We start from the raw sequence: 12276 nt of genomic DNA on the forward strand, positions 1-12276 counted from the left end.
TTCATTTTTTGTCATTTTGCTAAGTGAATAATGGTATTTTGATTTTAATATACATTTTGAAAACTTTGAAACTGAGTATCTCTTCAAACGTCTTTAGCCATTTATATTTCTTTTTCTCTTAAACTTCCTTTTAGTTCTTTTGCCCACTCTATGTATTGTTCACTATTTTCATATTAACTTGTAAGAAGACCAGTTCTTTAAAATAGAACTATGTGTAATGATGAAAGTGTTCTGTATCTGTAATGTACATTGCAGTAGTCATTACCTATTGGTGGCTTTTGAGCACTCTACCTGTGTGTCTAGTGTGACTGAGGAATAAGTTTTATTTAATTTTAATTCATTTGAATTTTAATTCATATGTGGCTACTGGATACCGTATTGGACAATATACAGCTTTAGACTAAGGATTTGAGAATTCAGTTTGTAATCTGGATTGCCAGCATTTTTTTTTTCAGTGCTTTTTTGTTTTAAGGTAAATAATATATTAATGTGATGACAATGGGTTGCAAAGCATACTTGTCATTGTCTTTGTAATTATTTTAATAGTAATGTGGCTTGAGTATGATAGCTCTATTTTGAAGAATGTGTTTTAGAAAATAATCTTAAATTCTGAATTAGAAGACTGTGTATATATTTTCTTCTCAGTGCTCCACTCCAGCTTCGAGAACTAGTTAACTGTCGTTGGGCAGAGGAAGTAACCCAACAGCTTGACACTCTCCAGCTCTGCAGTCTCACCAAACATGAAGAAAACGAAAAGGACAAGTAGGTTCTCAGTTTCTTTGTTAAAGTTTTTCATAGATTTTACCACTAAGTTGCTGCCATATTTTAATAACAATATATTGGCATTTTGCTTGTAGTTAATTATAAATATAAGTAATAGTATTCCTTCAGTTTTTCATTTCATATATCTGATATTTCCATTGGGTAATATTTAAGATGGTTAATTTGTTTTGTGTTTATTTAACAAACATTTATTTAGTGACACATATACACTTAAGTACCATGCTAGATTGTTGGGAATACAAAAGCAAATGAGGTGCAATTTCTGCTTAACAGTTTGCTGGGAATACAATGATAAGAAAGAGTAATAGGGCTTTGGTAGAGACTGCCTTGGGGGCAGAATCTTGGAGGAATAAGAACAATGAATGGCATTCTGTTCTATTGGTAGAGAATCTGGAGGGTTGGTATGTGGGAGCAGATAAGGAAAGAAAAAAGATTTAGTTAGTGGCAGTAATTTTTTAAATTGTAGCATAGTTTTTTAATTTTTATTTTTTACTAATTTTAACTTTTATCAGAAAAGTTGTGACTTTACAAAACAATCATGCATAAAATACACTAAACACCATCCTATCACCATCACCTTGCATTGGTGTGGATCATTTGTTACAAGTGATGAGAGCATATTTTTCTAATTGTACTATTAACTTTAGTCCATGATTTAACTTCATTGTGTTGTACAGTTCCTTGGATTTTTAAAAAGATTTTTATTCTAGTAATATATATACAACCTAAAATTTGCCCCTTTAAGCCCCATTCAAATATGTATTTCGGTGCTGTAAATTTATACTCAGAATCTTGTGTTATCATTATCACTATCCATTACCAAAAGTTTTCTCTCATGCCAAATAGCAACTCTGTACATTTAATGCCTTAACTACCTGTTCCGTATCCACACCCAGCCCCTTGGTGATCTATATTCCATATTCTGACTGAGTTAGCTTATTCTAAGTATTTCATATCATATTGTGAGTTCATACAATGTTTGTCCTTTTGTGCCTGGCTTATTTCACTCAACAGGATGTCTTTAAGGTTCATTCATATTGTTGCATGTATCAGAATTTCATTCCCTTTTACAACTGAATAATATTCCGTTGTATGTATATACCACATTTTGTTTACCCATTCATCAGTTGATGTTCACTTGGGTTTCTTCTACTTTTTGGCCGTTGTGAATGATGCTGCCGTGAACATTGGTGTGCAATGATCTGTTCAATTTGTTTTGACTACGTCAGAGGGTATGCCACAGGTTAAGTCCCCACCCCCTTGCTGGGGTCTGATATAAACTAACACAGACACAAAAGACACAGAGTACTTTGTCATTTTTTACCCTGCCATGTGACATAAAGGAGAAGGTGCAAATAGCTAAAGCCTGGGGGAGAGATGGACCATTTTCCTGATAGCTTACAGCTGACCTTGGGAAGAGAGCTGAGACTGATGAAGGAAGCCCTGAGAGACAAACCCTGTGCCAGCCTACAGCTGAAATCTGGGGGAGGCTGGTCTCCTGAAGCCTCAAAGGAAGAGAAAGCCCAGAGGCGAAAGCTGAAACCTGACAAAGATCGCCCGCCAGCTTGCTTCAACATGTGGCAGCAGACTTTGGTGTCAAAGTACCTCTTGTACCTTGAGTCGGACTTTCCAAAGGCTTGGGACTATAAGCTTTTACCCCAAATAAATAATGCTTTATAAAAACCAACGTATTTCTGGTACTTTGTATTGGCACCCCTTTGGCAGACCAATGCAAATGTTCTTCACAAAACTCCTATTCATAGCTTCTGGCAATGTAAAATGATGAAGCTGTTGTGAAAGACAATTTGACAGTCCCTCAGAAAGTTAAGTATAGAATTACCATATACCTGGGCAATCCCACTTCTAGGTATATACACAAAAGAACTGAAAGCATGTTTGTAGCAGCATTTTCACAATTACGAAAATATGGAAACAGCCAAAGTCCATCAACTGTTGAATGGATAAACAAATTGTGGTATATGCATAGAGTGGAATACTATTCAGCTATAAGAAGAAGCGAAATTGGGATGCATACGACAACATGGATGATACTTGAGGATATTATATTGAGTGAAATAAGCCAGACATAAAAGGACAAATATTGTATAGTCTCACTAATAAGAACTAAATACAATACTAAATTCATAGAGGTAAACTCTATTGTATAGGTTACTAGGAGATAGACTGTAGGTTAAGAATGGGAGCTGGGGAAGCAGACTTGGCCCAATGGATAGGGTGCCCGCCCAACACATGGGAGGTCTGCGGTTCAAACCCCAGGCCTCCTTGACCCATGTGGAGGTGGCCCATGTGCAGTGCTGATGCATGCAAGGAGTGCCGTGCCACGCAGGGGTATCCCCTACATACAGGAGACCCACGCGCAAGGAGTGCACCCCATAAGGAGAGCCGCCCAGTGCGAAAGTAAGTGCAGCCTGCCCAGGAATGGCACTGCACACACGGAGAGCTGACACAACAAGATGATGCAACAAAAAGAAACACAGATTCCTGGTGCCGCTGATGAGGATAGAAGTAGTCACAGAAGAACATGCAGCGAATGGACACAGAGCAGACAAGGAGGCAAGAGGGGAGGAAAAAAAAGTTCTTAAAAAAAAAAAGAATGAGAGCTAATGCTTAATATACGTAGAATTTTTAATAAGGTTTATTGTAAAAATATGGAAATGAATAGAGTTGATAGTAATACATTATAGTGAATATAACTCTACTGATTTAGAAATGAGATTGTGGCTGAAAGGGGGTAGTCTAGATACAAATGTCAATTGAAAGGGAGCTAGAGAATAATCTAGGGAGCATATAACAGTAATTTTGGTGGTGGATGAAGAGTGTGGTCAATAGTATAAATATAAGAATGTTCTTTTACAAAGTGTCAAGAATGTGGTGAAACATGGGAAAGTTACAACTAAGGTAACTTATGGACAGTAGTTTACAGTAATACTGTTATGTTTTTGCAGCAATGGCAAAGCAGATGTTATATCAGTTCTGAGGGACAACTATAGGGCATATAAAGGAATATGGGATTTTTCCTTTTGGACTAATGAAAGTGTTCTAAAATTGAGGTAAATAGCAGCAAAACTCTGAAAATGAATGGATTGTATAAACCATGGGACTCTGTAACACAGTGAATCCTATAGTAGAAGATGGACTGTGGTTAACAGAACAAATATGAAAATATTCTCTCATGAACTCTATCAAATATATAATACTAATGCAGGGTGTTAATCAGGTGGGTTGGGAAAAAATATATCAATAGTAAGAGAATGGCTATAGTTAGTAACATTTTAGCGATGTTCTTTCATAGTTTGTAACAAATGTTTTACAGCAATGCAAGGTGTTGGTGGGGTGATGTATGGCCCCTCCCCCCGTATGGTGATAATGCATGTTTGTTTTATAAGTTCACAACTTGTACTATACACTTATTGTTTATGTTCCAGTATGAATTGTATACATCAGTCCAATTTTCAAAACACCAGAACATTTGTGTACGCGTAATTTTTTTAGCTTAATTCACTGAAGCCATAGAATGCATCTTACATTTATGTCCTTTCTGAGGCATAGTCTTTTAAACATTTTCTGACCTGTTGGCCCAAACTTAGAAATTTGGTGTGATAATTATGTTCCAATTTTAATTTATTCAATTCTTAACTCTTTTTCCTTTTCCATGATATTTAGATGTGAAAATCACCATGAAAAACTTAGTGTGTTTTGCTGGACTTGTAAGAAGTGTATCTGCCATCAGTGTGCCCTTTGGGGAGGAATGGTGAGGAGAACTAATTTTGCATATTATGTTTGGTTAGATAATAGAAGATGCTTGCTTTAGGTAGAAAATAATATGTATTTTACTCTGTATAATGAAAATTAAATGCATTTACTTTACAGAAGCTTATTAAAAGTATTACACCTTCTGTTATTTGAGAAGAACATCTTTGGGGAGGATTTGATGTATGATGTGCATTCCTTATTTATTTATTTATTTATTTATTTTTTTTATTGACTTTGTAATAATATTACATTAAAAATATATATGTGAGGTCCCATTCAACCCCACCCCCCCCACCCCCCCTCTCCCCCCCCAACAACACTCGTTCCCATCATCATGACACATCCATTGGATTTGGTAAGTACATCTTTGGGCACCTCTGCACCTCATAGACAATGGTCCACATCATGGCCCATACTCTCCTCCATTCCATCCAGTGGGCCCTGTGAGGATCCACGATGTCCGGTGATCACCCCCGAGGCGCCATCCAGGGCAGCTCCACGTCCCAAATACGCTCCCACCTCTCATCTCTTCCTGCCCTTCCCCATACCCATCGTCCACCATGTCCACTTTTCCCAATCCAATGCCACCTCTTCTATGTGGACATTGGATTGGTTGTGTCCATTGCACCTCTATGTCGAGAGGAGGCTCAGATTCCACATGGATGCTGGCTGCCATCCTCCCATTTTCAGTTGTAATCACTCTAGGCTCCATGGTGTGGTGATTGTCCTTCTTCAACTCCATCTTAGCTGAGTGTGGTAAGTCCAATAAATCAGATTGTAGGTGCTGGAGTCTGTTGAGGCTCAGGACCTGGCTATCACATTATCAGTTCAGAGATTCAAATCCCCTAACTATATCTTAAACCCCAACGTTAACTGCACCTCCAGCAGATTAGTATGAAAGTCTTATGAAGGGAGATCCCATCTGAGTCCAGATTCATCACACATAAACACCATTTCCAGAGAGGGGCCATCTGCCCTGGTAGTAAAGCCCATCGGCCATGACCATAACTCTCATGGGTCTCTTTAGCCTTCATAGGAACCAATATCTGGGGGTTGTATCTGCTTTATCTGTCTCTCTGACTCTGCTCAGTTGTGCATGAGGGCAATCCTTCTGCCAGCCTCCAGACTCTTTTTTAGAAACTCGTAGCCATATAAACTCATTTCTCCTTTCCATTTCCCCCTTACTTTAGGTCAAACAGCATTTTAAAGTCATGTTGTTTTATGTAGCATTCCTTATTTAAATGCTTTATTTTAACCTGAAATGTATAAAGCATTGATTTATTTGCACATCCTTTCTTGTAGAATCAAAGTCTTTCAGCAAGTGTTAGTTTATCTAGTGTATTGGCTATGATTTCCAGTTTTGGTTTCTTTAACATGGAGCTTGAACTTAGATACTTGTTAAATAATATGAGTTACATAGCACTACGTCTTACAGTTTTTGCTTTTTTCATCTTTTCATTCTTTTTCCTAATTGACTTCTACAGCAGCATTTTTTAGGTAACCTAAAAATCTAAGGCATAATAAGTTTTCCTATAATCAAACCGGAACCTTTTTTATTTTATAGTCATGTTCCATTGTTTACTTAATATTTAATTAAATTATAGTCTTATTGTAATAAGTACAAGTGACATAAATAGGTTTGAGAATAAATACATGCTTGGTGAAAAAGTGAGCCATGTAGAGGTGGAAGTAGATAGGCATTTAGAGTTGCCTGTTACCCATGGGAATGATCGTTCTTTGGCAATCTGTTTGTTTTACAAAGAGAATGACTAGTAAGTTGGTTGAGTAGAATTCTGTTAGAGAGCTTTCTGAAAGAACTTGAATGCTCTAAGATGCTTAGTACAAAAAAAAAATTCCCATAATTGAGTGCTTAAATAGGTTTAAATAGGTTAAATAGATTTGAATATGTTTTGTAAGAGGCAGTGAAAACCTTATTTACCATACTTAAAGTAGTCAGTGACATAAAAATCTTATTTCATCAGTACTCTTAAAGACAATGGCTGGGTGCTTTGACTGAACTAGACTCTTTTAATAAGAGCACATCTGTTAAAGGAAGTCTTTTATAACTTGAATTTGATCGTTTATCTACCAGTGAGGAGAATTAGGAGTTATATTACTAAAATTGGATAGAAAATTCTTTTTGTTACTTCCACAAAATTTTTCTGTTACTGCAGGTAGGATTGTGAGGCTAATTTGTATGAGGCTTCCCTCCCTACTGTAACTTTGAGGCATGAAAAATGGAGTTTGTTGCTTTTGCTGTTTAGGCACTCTGGGTCTTCAAGTGTTTTTCATATATGTTCAGCTGTGCTAGAGACTGGGCATTCAGTGATGAACATGACATATATCAAACCACTAATTCTCCATTTAATTGTTGATGTAATAAATTTGAGGAATAAGTTCACAGTGCTGAGAGTGAGTAACTATGGAACCTGACATCATAACCCTGAGCTAAGCTCCAAAGGATGAGTAGGAGTAAAAGGTTGAGAGTGGGGAGAAGGAGGATGAAAGGGTATCACTTTTGAATGGGGGAATAACTTTAGTGAAGTTTTGTTGGGGGAAAACATTTGAGAACATGAAGACTAGTGTTGGCTAAGAGGAGTGTGACAGATGACGTGGTAGTACATGATTTTGGCTGTGATTAAGGATTTTGGTTCTTCCTAATGATGGAAGGTTTTTAGGTGGGTGTTAACATTTTGCTAAAGGCCTTTATCTAAAATCTTGAAGGCATTCCTATATGAGCTAATTGATTTTAAGCTAGTTCTGGCTTTACCAAAATAAAGGCAGCCAAAAAACGTAAAATTTGTTTAAAAATATTTACCAATTTATTAGTAACCATGGAGTGTTGTTACTATGGAATGTAAGTATAAATATGTGAAATGTTCTAAAGCTACTTTTATTAATTTAAATAGCATGGTGGACATACCTTTAAACCTTTGGCAGAAATTTATGAGCAGCATGTCACTAAAGTGAATGAAGAGGTAGCCAAACTTCGTCGGCGTCTCATGGAACTGATCAGCTTAGTTCAAGAAGTGGTAAGACTGCTATTAAAAGACCATTATCCCCTTTACATACTATATATAGTAATAGTTAATGTATTCTATAATATAAATCAATCAAATGTTGCAATGATGATTTTCAGAAGTTTAAAAATTTGATAGTATGCACTTATAGTCAGTTCATTTCTCTTCGATTTCAAAGTAGCTGAGGAATTTGCATCCAAAGCCCTGGCATTTAGGGAAGCAGTTGGAGCCAGAGAATTGCCTCCTCTTAGGCAGAATTAGAGATTCAATTTGCAAGCTAAAGTCTGTTTCTTGCAAAGCCCATACTTGACAAACAGAGTGAATATTGACTTCTATAGTCAATAAGTTATCCATTCTTTGAGCCCCCAGCTATTGGGTGAGTTTCTATTACCAAGGAATGAGCTATTTTTAATGTCCTGGATTGAAACTTAAAATACATTTCTCTGCAGAAGAGTTAATAATATTTGACTCTATTCCTCAGTTATTGTTTGGTCAAACAGCTTTGGTAAACTGTTTTTTTTTTTAAAGATTTATTTTTTAAATTAATTTTTCTCCCCTCCCCCCCCCAGTTGTCTGCTCTCTCTGTCCATTTGCTGTGTGTTCTTCTGTGACTGCTTCCATCCTCATCAGTGGCACTGGGAATCTGTGTTTCTTTTTGTTGCGTCATCTTGTGGTGTCAGCTTTCTGTGTGTGTTGCACCATTCTTGGGCAGGCTGCACTTTCTTTGTGCTGCGCTGCTCTCCTTGAGGGGCACGCTGCTCTCCTTGAGGGGCGCACTCCTTGCGTGTGGGCTCCCCTAAGCGGGGGACACCCCTGCGTGGCAGGACACCCCTTGCACGCATCAGCACTGTGCGTGGGCCAATTCCACACAGGTCAAGGAGGCCCAGGGTTTGCGCCGTGGACCTCCCACGTGGTAGGCGGATGCCAATCCATTGGGCCACGTCCGCTTCCCGACTTTGGTAATCCGTTGTAGGAAACTATCATTTATAATATTTCTTTGGTAACATGTCATAAGTTTCAAATAACTAGTGTACTGTTGGGATACATTCTTTTTAAAGTTGTTGGAATGACTGTTTTATAAATGCAGTTTGGAGAACAGTCTCAAATTTCAGGACAGAAATCATCTTGGTTTTACCCATTTGGCATCAAGATCCAAATTATCCCTTATTACACCATTTCTGCAATTACTTTAAGAGTTCCATGTGTGCTACCTACAAAGTTATTTTGTAATAGAAGCCATCTGAAAATTGGATGGCGTCTATTTCACCTTCGTTAAGCTATCTGTTTTTTTCTGTTACTTCTCTGGCAACATTTGCCTGTTAGGAAGGGTCTTCTATGGTTGAAATTTTTACTGCTTATATTTCTATTAAAATATTAAGTTTAGGAACGATTACTTTTTATTTTTGTGAGAAATCTATACATATTCTGCAGTCTTAGAAAAACAATTTTCCTATTTATTTATTTACTTACTTAGAAATCAATTTCATTGATACATATTAGTAAAACATAGAGCCACCCAAAATGTACAGTCAGTGGTATTTGGTATATTCACATAGTTGTGTACTCATCACTTGAATCGTTAGAGCATTTTTGTTATTCCAGTAATAATAAAAATAATAAACAACAGTAAAACTTATCACAGCTCAGTCTCTGTATGCTTCTGCCATGCATTCCTGTATTTAGTTTTGGAAGAAACATAAAGAAATCTTTGTAAACTAGAGTAGATAATTTTTAAAAATAATTTCATTTGGAGATCTGGTGTAGCTTAGTGATTGCTCGCTGGCTTCCCACATGTCCCAGTACCTGCAAAACAAAAAACCAAAAACTTCATTTGTTTTGGTGGTTTTTTTTTTTAGTGTGAACTGGCTTTAATATACTTTTTTGTTTTTAAATGGTGGTTTTCAATCAGGGATCTGATTGGGGCTTTGAGTTTGGGTTGTATATATGTTTTCTAAACCAAGTTTTTGTAATTACAGATGTTTCTATTTAACTGTTAAAATATAGTCTTTATTATGCTTTGTTTTTAAGAATCAGTTCAGTGCACTGAATTTTTTAAAGCAATGTATTACTTATATCAATAATTTAAAAAATTTTATTATGGCTTAAAACTTTAAAAAAATTTTTAATTAAAATTCTTTTTACCTGTTTATTTTCTAGGAAAGAAATGTAGAGGCTGTAAGAAATGCAAAAGATGAGCGTGTTCGGGAAATTAGGAATGCAGTTGAGATGATGATTGCACGGTTAGACACGCAGCTGAAGAACAAGCTTATTACACTGATGGGTGAGTGTTTTTGTGTGCTGCTGGGCATTGTTTTAAGTCTCCTTGAGGTTGAATCTTTGAAGAGCAAAGATTGGTGCATTGGTATAGGCTTGGAGGGAATCTTGAGATTTTTGACATCTCCATTTTTTTATATACTAAATGGATATCTGACTCATTTAGAAATAATTGAAGAGAAGAGATTTCATAGCCATTTGGGGAAGTAATTCTAATAGCCAACGACCTCATTGTTAGGTACCTTTTTTTTTCTTTTAATTCCTATTCAAAATTCCTATTACTAATGCCCCATTTCCCATTTCCTAGCATTGAAGCTGAAGAATTAGCATTTGAAAATATTAGAGTAATTCCCCTAGCTTTTCCTTCTATATTTAGTTTGATTTCTGGTAGCTCTCATTTTTACTATTAATTGTATTCATTGCTTACTTTTTTGGTTCAAAAGATTGCTCATTTTTCTTTGATTGTGGAGCCAGGGATTAAGCAAAGTAATAAGGATCTGATTGGTGCTAAATGTAATGGAAAGTTTTTTGGGTTTTTCAGTGATCTTTGAGCTTAACTTGTACTATAAGTCCATCCACTGTTTTGTTGGCTTAAAACCAGTGTGTCAATTTTCTTTGTAGTAAAAAAGGAAATATATGTAATTTAATCAGGTGTGAACAAATAATATTTTGCTTGCTGTCTTGATTCTTTAAGGTTTTGATTGTACCTTGGTGTCTTCCAAAATAACTGTTTTATCAATTTCATTTTTATTTTCTTTCAGTAAGATGCTTATATTTTTGAAGTGGGATATTTGAATATTATTTAAAAATTGTTTTGATATTATAAATCTGTACTATTTGAATTTTTGGTTTTGTTCATGGCAGATGGTCTTGGAAATCATTCTTTTTGTAAGATTGAACAGCATAGTTCATTTACACAGTTGAGCAGTTAGAAGAAACATGTAGGCTTTGATTATGCCCCTTACATGTCCATGTAGATGAAGACTTGATATAAATGAAATCATAATTCTTTAGTCATCAGTTTTAGTCAGTCATGCATGTAAGATCTTATTTTTTTAGGACTTTAAATGCATTTGAGATTTCTTAAGATCATTAAGACATCCAGAGCTCTGAAATGTAGGTATGTACTAGAATTTTTAAAATTAACAGACATCCAGAGCTCTGAAATGTAGGTATGTACTAGAATTTTTAAAATTAAGGACTTCTCCACTGTTGGTATATTAGGCAGCCAAACGGGTGCTGATGCAAAATACCAGAAATTGGTTGGTTTTTATAAAGGGTATTTATTTAGGGTAGGAGCTTACAGATACCAGGCCATAAAGCATAAGTTACTTCCCTCACCAAAGTCTATTTTTATGTGTCAGAGCACTATGGCTGCCGACAACTGTGAGGGTTCAGGCTTTTTGGGTTCCCCTGGGCTCAGCTCCTGTTTTCTCCATAAGGACAGCTGTAAACTATGAGGCTCTCTATAGGCTTTGCCTCTCTTCACAAGGTCAGCTATAGACTATCAGGAGAACAGCGCTGTCTCTTTCCTCAGGGCTCCAGCTAAGACTTCGGCATAGAACTCCAACATCAAAACTCCAACATTAAGAACCCCCCAACTCTGTCCTTTGCCATGCCTTTTATCTGTGAGTCCCCACGCCCTGTGATGTGACCCAATCGAAGCCCCAAGCATAACTCAGTCATGCCCAGGTACAGACCAGATCACAAACATAATCCAAGATCTATTTTTGGAATTCATAACCATATCCAACTGCTACAGTTGGTATGGTCTTAAATAGTTGCCAAAGACAACTTATACTTGTAGCATTGCTTTTTTTGTAGGGTGAATTTGTTTCATTTATGTTTTTATACTTAATTTGATCAGCTCAAAGTCAGGACAACACAGTTCTGTTAATTTTATTATATAACTCACTGAGTTGAAACAATTTCACTTTCCTTTAACTTCTTCCTACTTATGTGGTTTTCAAATTATTTTCTATTCTGAAAAGTTATTATAGTTTGTGATTTTTCTAGATAGTTTTAATTCAGTAGGATGCTTTCAGGGTGTTCTCTAGAATAGTCTTACTATGAGCCCGCCCTGTATTGTGAGGAACTTTAGACTTTTATTCATAACACTAATTTTTAAGTTAATTATGTATAGGGATGTTTCCCCACGAGCTGATGTCTTTCTTCCCCTAGTACTGTAGAATGGGGTAGTGGTAGAAATCACTTCTGTAATACTAGATTCCAGGTACTAATTTACTTTGACTCCTGTGTATCTTTTTGCAATTAAGAACTTCTGATTTTGGTTTTGAAAATTGTATGTGTTTTTTGAATTGTATGCTTTATTAATATGTATCAATAAAATTGGTTTGTTTAACAAAATAAAAATTCTGCTAATTAGCTATCTCTCTATCAAATTCTAGTACTCCAAATCTATATA

At 36.1% G+C, this 12276-nt stretch overlaps 1 protein-coding gene across 7 annotated transcripts in view; it reads left to right on the forward strand.

The window, feature by feature from the left end:
- TRIM37 (tripartite motif containing 37) overlaps positions 1-12276 on the forward strand; it is a 223966-nt gene that overhangs the window by 38852 nt on the left and 172838 nt on the right. For all 7 annotated transcript variants that reach the window (XM_071210891.1, XM_058283891.1, XM_058283895.1 and 4 more), the window contains 4 exons: positions 646-762; positions 4468-4555; positions 7467-7589; positions 9735-9858. In XM_071210891.1, coding sequence (XP_071066992.1) covers positions 646-762; positions 4468-4555; positions 7467-7589; positions 9735-9858 — 452 coding nt within the window. The remainder of the gene's footprint in view (positions 1-645; positions 763-4467; positions 4556-7466; positions 7590-9734; positions 9859-12276) is intronic.

This window comes from Dasypus novemcinctus, chromosome 21 (assembly GCF_030445035.2).
Source record: "Dasypus novemcinctus isolate mDasNov1 chromosome 21, mDasNov1.1.hap2, whole genome shotgun sequence".
Classification (NCBI taxonomy): domain Eukaryota; kingdom Metazoa; phylum Chordata; class Mammalia; order Cingulata; family Dasypodidae; genus Dasypus; species Dasypus novemcinctus.